We start from the raw sequence: 20406 nt of genomic DNA, 5'->3' as shown, positions 1-20406 counted from the left end.
GTATCAGAGAGCTGCTGTCGCTCTGCAGTGTCTGGGGCTTCTCTGCGATGTGGGGGGGGGTGACAGAATGGAGCAGGGAGGCCGGCATTACCCCCCCCCCCCCCCCTGCATCCCAAACACCCCTCATCTCTGTGGCCCCTGAGCGGGAGGCCGGAAGAAGAAAGCCAAAGACGACCGTGAAGTGAGCGCCCGGAGAGACGAGCTGGGGGTGCCAGCAACATGTGCCAGTGTCATGGCCGCTCTTCCCGGGAACCCCCTGTGTCCATGCGGCTCTGGGAGGGGGGGGACGACCATGCATTACCTGCACTTTTTCCCGCATGTTGGGTTTTTTTTCGTTCTGCAGGCCAGCAGAAAAAAAAATCCTGGCCGCGTTCCCCGCGCCTCCGCTGGCCCAGCTCCCACGCACTCGGAGAGCGAGCGTCAAGGGAACAGACAGTGCTCTCTACCCCCCCCGGACCGCCGAACGCCAATTTCACAGTGGGGTCTTATTACGTCGGCCACCTCGTGTTTATATGTTTGACATCAGTAAAATAAAAATGAGCCCCACAAGCGGTTAAAGGGGCTCTGGGCATCATCCCTGCTATAAATAGACAGCGCCGAGTGTCACGTAATAACAGTATTATCTCATCCCCTGGAAGCAGCGAGCTAATTACAGCTCACTACTGACAGTTATAGGCATCACGGGCCCTAGGCCGAGGCACCATGGCTGCTCGGAGAGGGAGCTTTACGATGAGACCCTGAGAGTCCAGACGGGCAGGGAGTTACTGGGGACCCAGGGAGACAGAGAAGCAGACAGGGCCCGGCTGGCAGGGCAGGGGCCACAGAACCGGCAGAAAGGAGCAGCTCCCCCTGTACTTCCTTCCAAGCAAAGAGCAAAGGCAACAGATCAGGCTCTCTGCCCAGCACCCACAACTGCAGGGATAATTAGCAGCAGCTCAGAAGATGTTTATTTGTCTGCTCTGAGCTCCTATCCAGAAATACCAACAAATCCAGTCCATCCTCTTAACTAACTACTGATTGCTCTATTCTTACACTACTCCTAGAGGTGACAGGCTCCGTATCCCTGCACCCGTCCCCTGATCCCGCCAGTCCTAGAGGTGACAGGCTCTGTATCCCTGCTCCCATCCCCTGATCCCTCCAGTCCTAGAGGTGACAGGCTCTGTATCCCTGCTCCCATTCCCTGATCCCTCCAGTCCTAGAGGTGACAGGCTCTGTATCCCTGCTCCCATCCACTGATCCCTCCAGTCCTAGAGGTGACAGGCTCTGTATCCCTGCTCCCATCCCCTGATCCCTCCAGTCCTAGAGGTGACAGACTCTGTATCCCTGCTCCCATCTCCTGATCCCTCCAGTCCTAGAGATGACAGGCTCTGTATCCCTGCTCCCATCCCCAATCTTGCCAGTCCTAGAGGTGACAGGCTCTGTATCCCTGCTCCCGTCCCCTGATCCCTCCAGTCCTAGAGGTGACAGACTCTGTATCCCTGCTCCCATCTCCTGATCCCTCCAGTCCTAGAGATGACAGGCTCTGTATCCCTGCTCCCATCCCCAATCTTGCCAGTCCTAGAGGTGACAGGCTCTGTATCCCTGCTCCCATCCCCTGATCCCTCCAGTCCTAGAGGTGACAGGCTCTGTATCCCTGCTCCCATCCCCTGATCCCTCCAGTCCTAGAGGTGACAGGCTCTGTATCCCCGTGCCCATCCTCTGATCCCTCCAGTCCTAGAGGTGACAGGCTCTGTATCCCTGCTCCCGTCCCCTGATCCCTCCAGTCCTAGAGGTGACAGACTCTGTATCCCTGCTCCCACCTCCTGATCCCTCCAGTCCTAGAGGTGACAGGCTCTGTATCCCTGCTCCCATCCCCAATCTTGCCAGTCCTAGAGGTGACAGGCTCTGTATCCCTGCTCCCATCCCCTGATCCCTCCAGTCCTAGAGGTGACGGGCTCTGTATCCCTGCTCCCATCCCCTGATCCCTCCAGTCCTAGAGGTGACAGGCTCTGTATCCCTGCTCCCGTCCCCTGATCCCGCCAGTCCTAGAGGTGACAGGCTCTGTATCCCTGCTCCCATCCACTGATCCCTCCAGTCCTAGAGGTGACGGGCTCTGTATCCCTGCTCCCATCCCCTGATCCCTCCAGTCCTAGAGGTGACAGGCTCTGTATCCCTGCTCCCGTCCCCTGATCCCTCCAGTCCTAGAGGTGACAGACTCTGTATCCCTGCTCCCATCTCCTGATCCCTCCAGTCCTAGAGGTGACAGGCTCTGTATCCCTGCTCCCATCCCCAATCTTGCCAGTCCTAGAGGTGACAGGCTCTGTATCCCTGCTCCCATCCCCTGATCCCTCCAGTCCTAGAGGTGACAGGCTCTGTATCCCTGCTCCCATCCCCTGATCCCTCCAGTCCTAGAGGTGACAGGCTCTGTATCCCCGTGCCCATCCTCTGATCCCTCCAGTCCTAGAGGTGACAGGCTCTGTATCCCTGCTCCCGTCCCCTGATCCCTCCAGTCCTAGAGGTGACAGACTCTGTATCCCTGCTCCCATCTTCTGATCCCTCCAGTCCTAGAGGTGACAGGCTCTGTATCCCTGCTCCCATCCCCAATCTTGCCAGTCCTAGAGGTGACAGGCTCTGTATCCCTGCTCCCATCCCCTGATCCCTCCAGTCCTAGAGGTGACAGGCTCTGTATCCCTGCTCCCATCCCCTGATCCCTCCAGTCCTAGAGGTGACAGGCTCTGTGTCCCTGCTCCCGTCCCCTGATCCCTCCAGTCCTAGAGGTGACAGGCTCTGTATCCCTGCACCCGTCCCCTGATCCCGCCAGTCCTAGAGGTGACAGGCTCTGTATCCCTGCTCCCGTCCCCTGATCCCTCCAGTCCTAGAGGTGACAGGCTCTGTATCCCTGCTCCCGTCCCCTGATCCCTCCAGTCCTAGAGGTGACAGGCTCTGTATCCCTGCTCCCGTCCCCTGATCCCTCCAGTCCTAGAGGTGACAGGCTCTGTATCCCTGCTCCCGTCCCCTGATCCCTCCAGTCCTAGAGGTGACAGGCTCTGTATCCCTGCTCCCGTCCCCTGATCCCTCCAGTCCTAGAGGTGACAGGCTCTGTATCCCTGCTCCCGTCCCCTGATCCCTCCAGTCCTAGAGGTGACAGGCTCTGTATCCCTGCTCCCATCCCCTGATCCCTCCAGTCCTAGAGGTGACGGGCTCTGTATCCCTGCTCCTATGCCCTGATCCCTCCAGTCCTAGAGGTGACGGGCTCCGTATCCCTGCTCCCATCCCCTGATCCCTCCAGTCCTAGAGGTGACAGGCTCCGTATCCCTGCTCCCGTCCCCTGATCCCTCCAGTCCTAGAGGTGACAGGCTCCGTATCCCTGCTCCCGTCCCCTGACCCCTCCAGTCCTAGAGGTGACAGGCTCCGTATCCCTGCTCCCGTCCCCTGATCCCTCCAGTCCTAGAAGTGACAGGCTCCGTATCCCTGCTCCCGTCCCCTGATCCCTCCAGTCCTAGAGGTGACAGGCTCTGTGTCCCTGCTCCCATCCCCTGCTCCCTCCAGTCCTAGAGGTGACAGGCTCTGTGTCCCTGCTCCCATCCCCTGCTCCCTCCAGTCCTAGAGGTGACAGGCTCTGTATCCCTGCTCCCGTCCCCTGATCCCTCCAGTCCTAGAGGTGACAGGCTCTGTATCCCTGCTCCCGTCCCCTGATCCCTCCAGTCCTAGAGGTGACAGGCTCTGTATCCCTGCTCCCGTCCCCTGATCCCTCCAGTCCTAGAGGTGACAGGCTCTGTATCCCTGCTCCCGTCCCCTGATCCCTCCAGCCCTAGAGGTGACAGGCTCTGTATCCCCGCACCCATCCCCTGATCCCTCCAGTCCTAGAGGCGACGGGCTCTGTATCCCCGCTCCCATCCCCTGATCCCTCCAGTCCTAGAGGTGACGGGCTCTGTATCCCTACACCCGTCCCCTGATCCCTCCAGTCCTAGAGGTGACGGGCTCTGTATCCCTGCTCCCGTCCCCTGATCCCTCCAGTCCTAGAGGTGACAGGCTCTGTATCCCTGCTCCCGTCCCCTGATCCCTCCAGTCCTAGAGGTGACAGGCTCTGTATCCCTGCTCCCATCCCCTGATCCCTTTAGTCCTAGAGGTGCCAGGCTCTGTATCCCTGCGCCCATCCCCTGATCCCTCCAGTCCTAGAGGTGACAGGCTCTGTATCCCTGCTCCCGTCCCCTGATCCCTCCAGTCCTAGAGGTGACAGGCTCTGTATCCCTGCCCCCGTCCCCTGATCCCTCCAGTCCTAGAGGTGACGGGCTCTGTATCCCTGCTCCCGTCCCCTGATCCCTCCAGTCCTAGAGGTGACAGGCTCTGTATCCCTGCACCCATCCCCTGATCCCTCCAGTCCTAGAGGTGACAGGCTCTGTATCCCTGCTCCCATCCCCTGATCCCTCCAGTCCTAGAGGTGACAGGCTCTGTATCCCTGCTCCCATCCCCTGATCCCTCCAGCCCTAGAGGTGACAGGCTCTGTATCCCTGCACCCATCCCCTGATCCCTCCAGTCCTAGAGGTGACAGGCTCTGCATCCCTGCTCCCGTCTCCTGATCCCTCCAGTCCTAGAGGTGACGGGCTCTGTATCCCTGCACCCGTCCCCTGATCCCTCCAGTCCTAGACGTGACAGGCTCTGTATCCCTGCTCCCATCCCCTGATCCCTCCAGTCCTAGAGGTGACAGGCTCTGTATCCCTGCTCCCATCCCCTGATCCCTCCAGTCCTAGAGGTGCCAGGCTCTGTATCCCTGCTCCCATCCCCTGCTCCCTCCAGTCCTAGAGGTGACAGGCTCTGTATCCCTGCTCCCATCCCCTGATCCCTCCAGTCCTAGAGGTGACAGGCTCTGTATCCCTGCTCCCGTCCCCTGATCCCTCCAGTCCTAGACGTGACAGGCTCTGTATCCCTGCTCCCGTCCCCTGATCCCTCCAGTCCTAGAGGTGACAGGCTCTGTATCCCTGCTCCCATCCCCTGCTCCCTCCAGTCCTAGAGGTGCCAGGCTCTGTATCCCTGCTCCCATCCCCTGATCCCTCCAGTCCTAGAGGTGCCAGGCTCCGTATCCCTGCTCCCATCCCCTGATCCCTCCAGTCCTAGAGGTGACGGGCTCCGTATCCCTGCTCCCAACCCCTGAGCCCTCCAGTCCTAGAGATTCTGGGTTGCCATTTCCTCTCTTTCCACATAGTCATACCAAGCTCCTCTGATTTGCTCTCAGCTTTCTTTCTCTCTTTGCATGTTGCACACAATACTGGAGGAAATGTCGTCCTGGTCTCTGGTGCTGCATTGCACGCAGGGTTTTGCTTCTTCGGGGTTTCCAGTTCACTCTGGGTCGGAGCTTCTGTTTCTGATTTATGGCCCCTCACACTGCACTTGGCAAGGTTGGTCTGCGTTTTGCATGCTTCTCTTTTCGCTTTATGAGAAGCTGCTTGGTTTCTTTAGCCTGACATTTCATGCACGGTTGGACTGGAAGATCCAGATGCCTGCGAGACGTTGCCTCGGAGCTGAAAGGCCCTCCAGCTTCCAGAAAGTTGTTCTGTTTCCCCAAGGAGACCTCATCGGGTTTGTCTTTGCAGATTTTCACGCCAGGAAATGGTATCGCCTACGACCCGCTCGTTGACGTTTTGTTTCAAGGGAAACGATAAGTAACTCCCTGGCATTTTGCTTTCTCTTTACATGAAAAAAAACAAAAACCAAGAAAGGAAGGAAGGAAGGAAGGAGCACCTGAACTTATAACGCAGCTCTGCTGATCTTTATCCCTTGCACCTCTCCAGCCTGAGTGCTTGTCACCTGTGCAGCCGGGAGTGGCGGCGGCTTACTGGATGCCGTCCTCACCACACCAAACGGGTGCTGAATTAGCACAAACGTCCCTTCCTGCAATCAGGCCGGACCGTCCCCCAGCAGTGAAGGAAATTGCAGTCACTATGGTGCTCGGTTCTGGTCCTTTTCTGTAGCTTTTCTGCGGTTGGGAGCAAAATATCGGGAGAGATGGTGTCCGGAAAATGACGTATATTACAAACAGAAGAGGAGCCCGTGAGAAAGGTAACGGGGGACAGCAGAAAAAGGAGGGTAAGTATTTTATGATCCTTTATTTATATTGCTTAGGGCGGTAATCGTCATAGAGGGATTATTTCCTTCTCCTTGGAAAGTCTCCCTACTCCACTCTAGGACTGCAGTAAAAGCTTTATGCAAAAATGCACCAGCTCTTAAGTTTAGGCTTGCAGCAGATTGTCTTCTGAACAAGGGCTGAGAGGACCAGCTGTGAGTCAGCAGAGGTCCTGGCACACAAATGCAAGACCCTCCTCAGCCCCTGACTCTCTGTGTGTGACCTCGGGGTCAGCCACCTTATCCCCCTGTGCCTGAGCTCTAATCCCCGGCTCTGTCACTGACTCTCTGTGTGTGACCTCAGGGGGAGTCACTTTATCCCCTGTGCCTCAGCTCTAATCCCCGGCTCTGTCACTGACTCTCTGTGTGTGACCTCAGGGTGAGTCATTTTATCCCCCTGTGCCTCAGCTCTAATCCCCGGCTCTGTCACTGACTCTCTGTGTGTGACCTCAGGGTGAGTCACTTTATCCCCCTGTGCCTCAGCTCTAATCCCCGGCTCTGTCACTGACTCTCTGTGTGTGACCTCAGGGGAATCACTTTATCCCCCTGTGCCTCAGCTCTAATCCCCGGCTCTGTCACTGACTCTCTGTGTGTGACCTCAGGGTGAGTCACTTTATCCCCCTGTGCCTCAGCTCTAATCCCCAGCTCAGTCACTGACTCTCTGTGTGTGACGTCAGGGGGAGTCACTTTATCCCCCTGTGCCTCAGCTCTAATCCCCAGCTCAGTCACTGACTCTCTGTGTGTGACCTCAGGGTGAGTCACTTTATCCCCCTGTGCCTCAGCTCTAATCCTCGGCTCTGTCACTCTCTGTGTGTGACCTCAGGGTGAGTCATTTTATCCCCCGGTGCCTCAGCTCTAATCCCCGGCTCTGTTACTGACTCTCTGTGTGTGACCTCAGGGTGAGTCATTTTATCCCCCGGTGCCTCAGCTCTAATCCCCAGCTCTGTTACTGACTCTCTGTGTGTGACCTCAGGGGGAGTCACTTTATCCCCCTGTGCCTCAGCTCTAATCCCCAGCTCTGTCACTGACTCTCTGTGTGTGACCTCAGGGAGAGTCACTTTATCCCCCGGTGCCTCAGCTCTAATCCCCAGCTCTGTTTCTGACTCTCTGTGTGTGACCTCAGGGGGAGTCACTTTATCCCCCTGTGCCTCAGCTCTAATCCCCGGCTCTGTCACTGACTCTCTGTGTGTGACCTCAGGGGGAGTCACTTTATCCCCCTGTGCCTCAGCTCTAATCCCCAGCTCTGTCACTGTATGTGACCTCAGGGTGAGTCACTTTATCCCCCGGTGCCTCAGCTCTAATCCCCGGCTCTGTCACTGACTCTCTGTGTGTGACCTCAGGGGGAGTCACTTTATCCCCCTGTGCCTCAGCTCTAATCCCCGGCTCTGTCACTGACTCTCTGTGTGTGACCTCAGGGGGAGTCACTTTATCCCCCTGTGCCTCAGCTCTAATCCCCGGCTCTGTCACTGACTCTCTGTGTGTGACCTCAGGGTGAGTCACTTTATCCCCCGGTGCCTCAACTCTAATCCCCAGCTCTGTTTCTGACTCTCTGTGTGTGACCTCAGGGTGATTTACTTTATCCCCCTGTCCCTCAGCTCTAATCCCCGGCTCGGTCACTGACTCTCTGTGTGTGATCTCAGGGGGAGTCACTTTATCCCCCTGTGCCTCAGCTCTAATCCCCGGCTCTGTCACTGACTCTCTCTGTGTGACCTCAGGGTGAGTCACTTTATCCCCCTGTGCCTCAGCTCTAATCCCCGGCTCTGTCACTGACTGTGTGTGACCTCAGGGGGAGTCACTTTATCCCCTTTGCCTCAGCTCTAATCCCCGGCTCTGTCACTGATGCTCTGTGTGTGACCCTGGGGCTTGTCACTTTATCCTTGATTCTTAGTTCTTAATCCCTGGCTGTTACTGACTGTGTGTGTGACGTAGGAGGGAGTGACAGTGAATTTTGTGTACAGATAGAAGATGGGACTGTGTGTGTTGGACTTTGGGATGTCATGTGCTAGTCGAAGCAGCGGGCTCTGTCCAGGGCCAGCTCTAGGGCAAATGGATCCCTTGGTGAAAATCGTTGATGGTGTCTCCCTCTTCCAATTGATCCCTACTCCAGGTCTCCTGGCATCCGTTTCCTGCCTTTCTCTTCCTCCCCCCTCATCTGTTCTTCCCCCATGTTCCCCTTGCCTTCTCCCAGGCAAAATTCCTGTTTAAGGGCAGAGCTCCTTCCGCCTCTCCCCCGCCTCACTGCCGGCCCTGCGAGCACTGTTCAGAGCTCCTGGCCTGGCGCTTCCTGTACGCTGAGGAGCCCGCTGCTCCTCCCTATCGCCTCCAGGGATGGATGGCCCGCGACACATGCGCCTACCACAGGAAACCGCCCCTTGCTGCAGGGCGCCCTGGGCGTCTGCCCTGCTCGCCCTGCCCTGAAGCCGGCCCTGGCTCTGTGACATCGCTTGCCCCAGATTGGCCAGGGACCGGCCCTGTCCTCTCACCCCAATGCCTGAGCAGGAAGGAAATTCCTGAAATGTGTTTATGTCACTGTCAGGTCACACATGGGGCTGTGGAAGAATAAGCAACGGGCTCCCCGTGTCCCAGCCCCCCCAAGAGCTTGGGGTCTGACTTTGGGAACAGGTGGAGGTTAAAAAAGGACTTGATAAATGTGTGAGAGAGCGGTGGTCTCCTGCTTTCACAGCTCTGTGGCCTGACCACTTGTCACCTCGCCGCCGTGATCCAAAGTCGTCATCACAACCACTGGACACTGCTGCCATGCAGGCTCGATGGTTTTTCCGCAGTTCTGATTTAATAAGGAGGGTGATGGTCGGCACCCTTTGCGCGCCCGCCGGTCATGCTCCTATCGAATAATTACAGGCGGCAGCCAAAGCCAGGCAGACAGGGCTGGTGCTTCCGTCAGGCAAATTAGGTGGTTGCCTAGAGCGCCAAACCTTTGAGGGTGGCAGAAGCCCCATCAGCCCAGAGAGGCGCTGTGCCGGCGCCACTTCTGCTGCTAACGGGGAGCACTGTGCTAGAATTATTTTGTGAGGGGGAGTGGGGAGGGGGCAAATAGCCCAAGGTTTGCTTAGGACGCTAAAATACTCTTGCACTGACCCTGCGCACCGGCAAACCCCGTGCCAGACCCGGGGCTGCGACTCTGGTGTCCCTTGCTTTAAGTTATTTCTGTTCAGAGGCAGAAGAGCTCTTTCCTTCGCTTGAGCCCGGTCACAGGGACACAGCCCTGGCGTGAGGTGCAGAAATGAGAGGGCGGGGGATCAGAGCAGCGAGAGCAACTCCCTCTTGTTTGCACACTCCTGAGGGACTTTGCCAGACTGTAATGCAACAGCCTAGGGCGACAAGTTTTAAAAGGCACTGGGTGTCCAGGCCAAAAGCGAAGCCTATGTCTGGCTTGCCTTAGGGCGATCCGCCGTGGCAGCTCCACCTGCGGATGCCTGCATCCTAAACCCGGCCCTGAAGCCCGCACCCCCCCCCCCCCCGGTGCATTTCAGGATCCGGGCCCCGGCCGGGCGTGGGAGGGACGACCGCTTCCGGGTTGCTGCGTGGGAATCCTCTGGTGGCGAGCGCCGGGATCAGCCGGAGTTGAAGGGAGAGCGGCACCGGGCTTGGGTTCGAGCAGGACGGGAGAGGCCAGAGTCGGTCAACGCTGCCGGTACCGCTGCCTTAATCCCGGCCCCCTCTCTCTTTCCCTCTCGCTCGCCTTAAATGATTCTCAAGGCCTTTGCTGCGAGGTTCTCTTCGGACGTCACCTTCTCCCAGCTCCATAGGTCGCCAGCTGGTCTCATGGGTCCCCTGAGGGCTGGGGGGCTGTGGTGCAATATGGATAAGGAGTGGGGAGGTGAAACCAAGTGGAATCCTCCCCCCACCCCTGTATTTTAATCACTAATGGGATCCTTTTTTTTTTATTTAATGTTTTCATTATTTTTGTTCCTGTTCATCCCTTTTTTTTTTGTGATGCCCTTCCCCCCCTCCCCAAAATCTTTCTATTCAGGGACCCCCAAAACATGACTCTGCTGATCGTGCCCTCCGTCCCCACGCTCCACGCTCACAGACTGGGACGCGGGGGCTGTGGAGTGCGAGGGAAAAACACCCGCGGTCCGAGGCAGTAAGGGGATCAGCGCGTCCAAAACGTGCCGGCGGCGCTCGGCACACGTGAACGTCACGTTGATGAGGCTCTCGGCTTATCACCTCCTGGTGCAAAAACACAAAACAAATACCACTGCGCCCGACGCGCACATTTTCACCCTCAGAAATTAACCCCCTGCCCGGGGAGCAGGCATTAAGTTTGGAGCAGCCCCCCGAAAGTGCACAGAAAAGCAGAAAATACTGCTTCTCTGTAGTTCCTCCGACTTAAGATCCTGAGTGGGAGGAACTGAAAAAAAAGGCGCTAGGTAAAAAACAAAAAAGAAACACATTTTGCGGCATTGCCTGCGCCCTGTTTGGTCACGGTGCTGCTGCAGGCTCGGGCTCAGGAGTCGGGGGGGGGGGGACGGACTGTGCCTCGATGCCCAAGGCGACGGATCTCGGCGCAGCGAGTCCAACCCGGCAGGAAACAGTAACGTTAACTTGCACGTCAGTAAAGAATCTGGCCCAGTGTCATTAAAGAGAGGATGTCCACGAGCCGGGCACCATGTCTGCAACGGACATCCTCCGCTTGCACGTTGGGCGCAGGCAGCAGGGGCCTACGTCACCTTGTGTCTCTTATACCGCAAAGAGACGCATGCTGGCTCTTGAAGTGTCCCCCTCCAGTCATAAAAAGCCTGTGGCTCTCGGGTCGCTGGCTCTGGAGACTTCCGGCTCACGTTTGCACGGTTTACTGGCTAAAGATCAATGCCTTTCCCCCCCCTCTGTTTGGATATTTCAGATTGACAATGACGTACTAATTTCAGAAGTGTGCTCTCTGCGGCCGACGCTATCACTGGATACCGACAACACATCCCGACTTTCCAGCGACCGCAGTTTTCACATAGGGGTAGAAGGCTGGTCCTTTTTATCTGGACATTCAGCTGCACTTATCTGTCTGATCACGTGGTTAAGATTTTAGGCCCCACTTTTACAGGGCTGCGTCTGAAAAGCCCACCTAGGGAATCTCCCTTTCTCAGCTAAAAATTGTGTGGGGAGCTATTTCACATGCACAAAATTCAGCCGGGTAAAGGGGGGACATTTTGAATGGGCAACATTTACAGCCAGGTAAAGCTTTTAAAAATTCAACCCCACCCCCCATAGTAGCTGATGGCAGGAAAAGACAAGACCCTGTTATTCTTGTGCATGCTGCCAGTTATATGGCGCAGGACCCCCTGTACGATATCCTGCCTGCCTTGCTGGTTCTCTGCCACCCTAGAGAGATGAGCATTCAGGATCCCCCTACCTTGTCTTACCAGCAAGTTTTGTAACTGGGAAGCAGCGCATCGAGCAGATGTGAGTTAGGAGTCACCTGAAGGGCGGGATCTCTCACCAGTAGTTACGGGTGGGATTGCTGTATTCTGAGGTTCTGGGATCTGGTTCAAGGCTGGACTCTCTCATTTCTGTAGCGCCGGTGCCGTGGGAGTTCAGAAGGAGGCCACTGGAGAAAGTGGAAGGACGTGACCGGGGGCCATCTTCAGAGACGCCCTGGTGGGAGGCAAGCGGGATCAGGGCTGGCTGTGTAGCCTCAGGCTCACATCCGTGAATGCCGGAGAAGAATTGGGATCCAGCTGTGCCTGGCTTCCTTCTACTGCTGAGCTCCGGAACAGGCGTGGAGTCGGGGGCCAGCCGGATCCCGTCCTCGGGAGGCTGTAAACAGCTAAGGCGGCCAACTTTCAGATACTGCTTAGAGAGATATTGTTGAGCTATACCTCCTTTAAATATGGTTTTGGGGAAGATTTGACCACCATCCCATTATGCTGGCTGTCTCGCTGCTCTTTCTAATACATTTCTCTCTCTCTCTCTCTTTTTTTTTCTAGCGGTAGACTCTTCACCTTTGGATGAAAGCGAAACAGAGATGGATCTTGCCAAGCCTGGACACTTCTTGGTCAAGTGCTGAACCCGTTTCAGTGTGTGCTGGCATGAGGCGAGGGCCGTCTGGCCCATTCCCTCTGCCTGCGCTGCGGTGCCACAGCAATGGGAAGCATATATAAGAATTACCTTAACACCCAGAAGATCTGCGAACATTACAACTACACAAAGGAGGTGTGCAAGAAGGAAAACTCTTCCCGGCAGGTCATCTCCATCATCTTCATCATCATCTGCTGCATCATCATCTTGGAGAACCTGCTGGTGCTGGCCTCAGTGTGGAGGAACAAGAAGTTCCACTCGGCTATGTTCTTCTTCATCGGGAACCTCGCCTTCTCGGACCTTCTCACCGGGGCAGCCTACATCGCCAATATCTTGCTCTCCGGTGAGACGACTTTTACGTTGACTCCGGTCCAGTGGTTTATCAGGGAGGGCACTGCGTTCACCACCCTGTCGGCATCGGTCTTCAGCTTGTTGGCCATCGCCATTGAGCGCCACGTGGCCATCACCAAGGTGAAGGTCTACAGCAGCAACAAGAACTGCCGAATGATTCTGCTGATCGGGGCTTGCTGGGTCACCTCCATGATGATCGGAGGCCTGCCCATCCTGGGCTGGAACTGCATGGAGAAGCTGGACGAGTGCTCCACCGTCTTCCCGCTGTACTCCAAGAAGTACATCCTCTTTGTGGTCACCATCTTCACCGCCATCCTCCTGTCCATCGTCGTCCTCTACGTGCGCATTTACTTCATTGTCAAGTCCAGCCAGGCCGAAATCGCTGCCCCCCACACGCTGTCGCTGCTGAAGACGGTCACCATTGTGCTGGGGGTCTTCATCGTCTGCTGGCTTCCCGCCTTCTCCATCCTGCTGATGGACGTGTCCTGCGCTGTCAGATCCTGCCCCATCCTGTACAAGGCAGACTACTTTTTTGGCACGGCGACCTTGAACTCTGCCATGAACCCGCTCATTTATACGCTGCGGAGCAAGGACATGAGGAAAGAGTTCGTGAGGGTGCTCTGCTGCTGGGGGGCGCTGCGCAGAAGCAAGGCCTCGGACCGCTGCATGGCGCCCCTGCGCAGCTCCAGCTCCCTGGAGCGCTGCACGCACAAGCACGAGTTCCCCAGCTCCCCCATCATGCGGGACTGCACGACCTTTGTGTGAGTTTAGGTGTGGTGAAGCGGCCCTCGCTGTTGTGGGGGGGGGGGAGGCTGCACACTGGGGAAAGTGGGGAGGGCTTGGTAGCAGTATTCTCATGGACTTACAGAGCACTGAGAAACAAACCAAGGAATAATAATTCTGCCATAGGAAGCTCGTTTCTGATGTCCTGGCCAGTTTTGGGCACAGAAGCGTAAGGTTTGTGGATAATTCTTCTCACCCGCAGACGTTGCATCGGCTTTCAAGGGGAAAGCCGCAGGTGTTATCTGTGAAATCGTGTGTGCACGCAGGTATGTGTGGGCATGAGGGCTGACCCCGCTCAGACTCCGCCCCCAGGAACGCCTCTGCTCCCTGCACGTAAAACTAGTTTTTGAGGACCCCCCCCCCCCCCCCCGTGGAAATGCCTTTGAAAATTGCCTTCCTTCGTTTTCACGGCCTGCCTTAGCGCGCTGGAGACGGGGCTGACCAGCTCCGGTTGGCCTTCGCACTCTTCTTCGCCCCGCACCCCCATTCCCGTGCTCTTGCAGGACTGGAATATTCCAGTGTGCAAAAAAAAAAGGCGGGAGGGAGGGGCTGCTCTGTTTTCCTAATTTAAAACAAACAGGTATGTAAGAGGATGCTTTTGCAATAAGTCGGCAGGTGCTGTGTAAGCTGCATTCTTATTCCACAGGCCACATCGTCCTAGTCCTAGGCTTCGCAGCACGTGCCTCCCCTTCCAACGAATGCGAGTGGAGACGAGGGATCTCGGGCCCTAAGAGGCATCACTCGCAGCGCCTGCCCGCCCCTGTGCAAAGATGAAAAGCGCCATTCATCTGAGCGGCTCTAGTCTCCTGTGACTCACGCACAGACTTCCTGCCTTCCTGCTGTTTGCTTGAGACGCTCTATCCTCCAGCCTTTGTCCGGTGGTTGATAAAAATCACTGTGGCCAGGCTGGATCTCGCTGAGCCCAAAGATGTCAGCTTTGCCACAGAGCTGCAGTCAGGATAGAGGTCTCCGTCGCCTATGGGGAGGGGGTGGTGTCTCTGGAAAAGGCGGTGCAGTTCCCCCCCGGGCGTCGTGGATCCGTGCGCAGGCATCAGATGCGCGAGCGCAACGTTAAAACGCTGGCACTCGTGACTGCAGGGAATGTGAAAAGGGCCCTCGTGCTTCTCGCTAAAGCTTCAGACACAAACAAAAGCGTCAGCCGGCTCTGCTTCTGCTTGGCAGACCGCGCCAGTCCTGTTTGGGTTTTTTTTAATCCCTGGGACCTGCAAGCCTGAGTGGCAGAACTGGAGCTTGTAAGCAGTCCTAACCTTAGGGGGGGAGGGTGGGGGCTCCCTGCTGCTGCTGGAAATATTAATTTTGTGCTACGAGCAGAGCAGGGACATGAGAAAGCCCTACAGCCGGCTCTTTACCGCAATGCAAGTACTAAGAAGGCATTAGCAGTAAAGCTGAGAGACTGAAAGTATTCCCTGGCTTCCGAACGAAGTTACGTACAAAAGAAACCCGCCTGGAAAGAGAGGGCTTTCCGACTGCTCAGCTACTGCCACCTGGCTCCAGGTCGGAAGGAGAGGGCTACTCTAGTCCTGCTTTCACCCTATCGCATGCAGAGGCTTCCAGTTCTGATTTTCTTAGATAAATCAATGGCACAATCAGAACTCGGGTCTCAGCATATGACAGGGAAAAAAAAAAAACAAACCAGGACTGGATCGGCCTCCTCCTTATGACACGGAGCCAGGTACCAACCCCACCAAGTAGTGTTCAGCCGCGCTGTTTGCAGAGACCTGGCTCCCAGGCAGCCCTGAAATCTGCAGCTCAGCAGATGCCCTTGACGTGAGTAGCTCAGGCCACCCCTCCCACCCCAGGGCGATCAGTGGGGCATGGCTCGTGCATCTCAGACTCCTATTCGGCCCGAGATGGGAGCTTTTTCTCCTATCATCCCAGGCCCCCGGGGCCCCGGAAGCCATGATGCAGTCACAGGAGGCAGTGGGGTGTGAAAACCACACGACTCACCTCCCAGCAAAAAGCAAAGGGCCTGAGAGAGAGAGACGGTGAACACCAACCCATCCCCCCCCCCCCCCCCCCCAAACAAGAAGCAGCAGCCGAGGCATCCCGAAGCTTGCTTCACCTAACCACCATGGGCACCTCTCTGAAACACGCGTGCACAAGTCAGGACAAGACGCTGGTAATTACCAGTTACAGCTTTTGAAGACAATTTTAACCTCCTACTTGTGTTACCTGGCCCCAGTCGATGGCCGCTCGGTCACTCCCCTCTTTTATTTTTCCAAGCCAGATCCTGTTCTGGAAATTCTGGTCCTTTACGTACCTTGTGTATGCAGACAGGTGGCTTTACCATCGCACGCCCCCGTAAAATAACGTACATAAAAAAACGAGGGAAGGCACTGATGGGAGCGCGATGTTTGTCGCTGTTAAACTCCGGGGCCTGATTCCCATGTGGCCCGTGTGACGGTTTGGTCTGTAAAAAAAAAAAACAAACCAAAAAACGCAGGAGCTTGGTGACATTCGGCTCCCATCTGCCGAGCTCGTTAGGGGGGTCCTGTGAAAATAAACTTCTCGCTCTCGCTAGGGCCATTCGGAAAGCCACCAGGGGACCCGACTCTGGCCCAGCCCGGTTGTAGTTCACCATGTATTCTAATGCATTCTGGTATTTGTAGTCCCCCTTCCTCCTGCACCAGAATTGCATCCTGGGGAGGGTTGGGGGCAGGCAAAAATACTCCCAGCACAAGTGGTGGGAGAGCCTCCCTCCAGCTTGCCTAGTCTGTTATTTGTTTGCTTTTTTTTTTTTTTTTAAGCAGAGACAGAAGACAAGGCAGGATTTTGAAGCAGTGAACGGTGCAGGTCTGGGCCGGGACTCGCCCCATCCTTAGATATGGGCCAAGAAGCAAACGAGGGCAATGCATTGCCTTACAAAGCACATTGGGGAATCCTGTTTGAACGAATGTGCTTGCAAGGCTCCCAAGCTCCCTGCAATTTAGCTATGAGCTTTTCATTCTGCTTACAAGGCTCCTGGGGATTCCCTTATGTTACTCGAAGGCTCTCAGGGCTTCCTGAAGTTAAATTATATAATTTTATAATGCGTTTTTATAGATCCCGAGGTTCCCGTTGGAAGTCTCTGATGTGTTAATAGGGCTCCCAGGTTCTCTGTAGTGCACGCTGTGAGGTCTCCGTGCTCCACTGAGCTCTGGCTGATGTCATCCTGCTGTCCTGCATGTCCGTAAGACCATCAGCTGCTCTTACGGACATGCAGCTTGGCTGTGTGCACAGGTTAGCGTGAGGCTGCACACATTTTTGTACACCTGCCTTTCCTCCTGATTTAACATGGAAAGTAGCAGGCCACAGTGCCAATCCCACATTAATCAAGGAGTCGGCTAGGACTCCCCGATGCCCCCTGGTGAGAGGTAACGTTTCTAGGCTGGGGCTGAAGCTGGAGTTGGTGCCTCTGTGGACATATTTTCGGGGGTTAGCGTATCTTATATAAACTCGTGATGCATTAGCCCGGGGGTTCTCAGCCCAGTCCGGGGACACACCTAGCAAGTCAGGTTTTCAGGATATCCACAATGAATATGCATAAGATAGCTTTGCATGCAAAGCTATCTCATGCATATTCATTGTGAACATCCTGAAACCCTGACTGGTTAGGTGTGTCTCGGGGACTGGGCTGAGAACTACCGCAGTAGCCCTACCATCGGTTCCTTTTATAGCGCTCAGGTTAAGAAACCATGGGTTGAAGTTCAGGTTATACCTTATTACACGGGGGGCTTAAAGTCGGGCACAGAGCTGACTCTTCCCCTTATCATTATGCTGTCCTTTTCCCCCCCCGGTTATGTCATGAGTGACCTGCCCGTCTCGCTTGCCTGGGGGGGATCTGTCTGTCCCTCTTATTTCTCATCGCGTTGCACAAGGCAGAGGGGGATATTGCACGGGGGAGGAACCCTAACATCGTTGGGGGATTTGGACAGCAGCCTGGGGAGTTTGGGGGGGGCTGTGAGGAGGTGGTAAGACATAGATGGGAAGGGGGGGGGGGGAGGTGGAAGATTTGTAACTGGATGGGGCACTTGGTCTTTACCTGCCCTCCTGTGGTATCTGAAAGGTGAACGTTCCCGGCTTCCTGTCTCTTTTTTTTTTTTTGGTTCCTGAGAAGAAACGTTTCCCACCGAAGCAGCGACAATCTCCTGGGAAAAACACTACTTTAAGCTGTATTGTATGCAAACCACAAGTCACGTCCTGAAGGGCTTGTAAAAAAACAAACAAACAACCTGTGTTTATGAAGAAAAATGTACCGAAACCTTTTGTATTAAAATTCTTTTTTGTGATACGTCCAGGGCCATCTCCCTCATTCTTCACCTGAAGGACTTCTCTCTTTGCAGCTCCTTGAGATGTCAGGGGCCACGGGGGATCTTCCTTCTGCCCTGCTACTGCCCTAGTGTCCCCGGCACGGCACTGAGGGACACTTCTGCCCGTGAAGCGCCATCAGCCCCGGGGAATGAGGGGGCGGGGGCACTGGCTTAGAGCTCCTAAGGGGAAGGGGGTGAAGAGTGCAGAGGTGCCAACGAGATGAAGCCGTGTAGCCTTGCCAACCACATCAAGAACTCAAGATGCTGTCTCTCTCACGCGCGACAGGGCATACCCCGAGCGTGGCACTCGGAAAGCCACCCAGCGTGGCCACTTTCCGGAGGGAGACTTTGGTTGGAATTCACCTTCTATCTCAATGCAAACTTAAAAAAGAGTGGCTGAAAATGCTGAAGCCGATGTGCTTGGGAAGGCGTTGACGGCTCCGGCCCTAGAATCACTGAAGGCTGCCAAGGTCCTACCGGTCGGCGTGCAGGTGCAGCCTTCCTACGGAAACGGCGATGGATCGCATCGCATCCTCACCCCTTTTGAAGTCAGGCAACGGGGTAATCCTGGCATCACCTTCTGCCCGCGATAGCACTAAATGTGATATTCCCGCGGCCCTTCTATGGCTGAAGCAGTCTGAACCACGTAAGGAGATGCTCTCGTGCACTTCTGGGGGAACTGGAACTACATTTCCCTGCTTGCAGCGGGGCATCACCAGTTCTGGTACAGCTTGTCCCACTGGGCATGGAGCAAATTGGGTGACCCTAACTATATTTAGGGACCTTTGTATTTTATTTTCCCTGGATATTTCAATGTTATAACAAAAAAAAAATGACACTTCCACTGACTAATTTGTGTTATTGTCATAGGTCCCTAGTGCTATAAATTTAACACACTATAGGACATCATTGCTCTGGTGCAGCTTTGTTTCTGGTCACAGTGGGGGAGGTTCTCTAAATATTGCACACTGCAGACTTCTGAAAAAGGAAGGTTTAAACCACAGAACGGAAAGCCTGTGCATCCCCACTATCAGACTCACAGGAAGTGGGGGGTATCAGTGCTGAGAACTTTGAATAAGCATGACCACTTCTCATGAGCACATAAGAACATGCCATGCTGGGTCAGATCAAGGGGTCCATCAAGCCCAGCATCCTGTTTCCAACAGTGGCCAATCCAGGCCACAAGAACCTGGCAATTACCCAAACACCAAGAAGATCCCATGCTACTGATGCAATTAATAGCAGTGGCTATTCCCTAAGTAAACTTGATTAATAGCCATTAATGGACTTCTCATCCAAGAACTTATCCAATCCTTTTTTGAACCCAGCCACACTAACTGCACTAACCACATCCTCTGGCAACAAATTCAAGAGCTTTATTGTGCGTTGAGTGAAAAAGAATTTTCTCCGATTACTCTTAAATGTGCTACTTGCTAACTTCATGGAGTGTCCCCTAGTCCTTCTATTATTCGAAAGTGAAAATAACAGAGTCACATCTACCCGTTCAAGACCTCTCATGATCTTAAAGACCTCTATCATATCCCCCCTCAGCCGTCTCTTCTCCAAGCTGAAAAGTCCTATCCTCTTCAGCCTTTCCTCATAGGGGAGATGTTCCATCCCCTTTATCATTCTGGTTGCCCTTCTCTGTACCTTCTCCATCGCAATTATATCTTTTTTGAGATGCGGTGACCAGAATTGTACACAGTATTCAAGGTGCGGTCTCACCATGGAGCGATACAGAGGCATTATGACATTTTCCGTTTTATTCACCATTCCCTTTCTAATAATTCCCAACATTCTGTTTGCTTTTTTGACTGCCGCAGCTCACTGAGCCGACGATTTCAATGTGTTATCCACTATGACGCCTAGATCTCTTTCTTGGGTGGTAGCTCCTAATATGGAACCTAACATCGTGTAACTACAGCAATGAATGAAACACTACATATCGTCCAGCTATTAACCAATATTTTGTTTTAATTTTTTCTTTATTAAGCTTTTCAATTATATACAAAAAGCAAAGTAAAGGCAAAACTTGCATTGCAGAATACATATACATCAAGAAACAAGAACTAATACAACTTCTGCATACAAGAACTCAATAATAAAGTAGGGGGAAGGCAAAATACAAAGAAATAACAGATAATCTTTGGGGAGAGGAGAGAATTACATGAGTCTTAAATTAATTAGCGGTAGGTGGGCTCTCGTTTAAGGTGGTTTTATCTAACAGAAAAGCCTCCAGGTCTAAGGGGTCAGAAAATATACACTTCTTGCCTTGAAAAGTAACAAAACATTTACAGGGGAACTTTATTTAAAAAGAAAGTGGCCCCAGTGGTCTCCTGTGAGCCTGCATCAGGGAAAACAAAGATTTTCTGGCCACAAAAGAGTGCATCTCCGTTCCTAATTCTTTACCCCTTTTATTTATTGTATCACCCGATTCTTCTAGAAAAGTAGAAAACTCCTGGGCTAATTATGTTATCACCATCTTCCCTTTGAGATTCAGTCCTTCCGCCAGCCTGACTTGAAAGGTAAAAGATTTTAGATATACAAGGAATATGGTCATCATTATACGCCAATACTTCTTTTAAGAATTTTTTTGAACGTTTCATGAGCATATAGTGTACTTCCCTAGGCAAAGCTGGACGAAGTAGACAAAGCTGCGCGCCCCTTCAGTACGTGCGGCTTAGGTGGAGCGCCGGCGGTGGCGTGCCACCAAGCCAGTCAATTTAAAGGGCCAGCAGTCGCTTAGGTGACGACAGGTGAAGCGGGGAAGGCAATCAGGTTCGGGCTCGACTGCCTGGGTAGACACAATAGCCAGAAAAGCGCCCTCTAA

The 20406-nt window shown here is 54.4% G+C and overlaps 1 protein-coding gene across 2 annotated transcripts in view; it reads left to right on the top strand.

Moving 5' to 3' along the window:
* The window catches only part of S1PR2 (sphingosine-1-phosphate receptor 2), a 35685-nt gene extending 19919 nt beyond the window's left edge, over positions 1 to 15766 (top strand). Inside the window, exons 1-2 of one of the 2 annotated variants that reach the window (XM_029585329.1) lie at positions 5338 to 6063; positions 12042 to 15766. In XM_029585329.1, coding sequence (XP_029441189.1) covers positions 12199 to 13248 — 1050 coding nt within the window. In that variant the 5' untranslated portion in view covers positions 5338 to 6063; positions 12042 to 12198 and the 3' untranslated portion in view covers positions 13249 to 15766. Of the gene's footprint in view, positions 1 to 5337; positions 6064 to 12041 lie in introns of those variants that run through there. The other variant, XM_029585328.1, reaches the window with a different exon arrangement.
* Positions 15767 to 20406: the final 4640 nt, after the last annotated feature.

The sequence above is a fragment of the Rhinatrema bivittatum genome, chromosome 19 (genome assembly GCF_901001135.1).
Source record: "Rhinatrema bivittatum chromosome 19, aRhiBiv1.1, whole genome shotgun sequence".
Taxonomy (NCBI): Eukaryota; Metazoa; Chordata; class Amphibia; order Gymnophiona; family Rhinatrematidae; genus Rhinatrema; species Rhinatrema bivittatum.
This window is presented reverse-complemented; position numbering and strand designations above follow the sequence as displayed.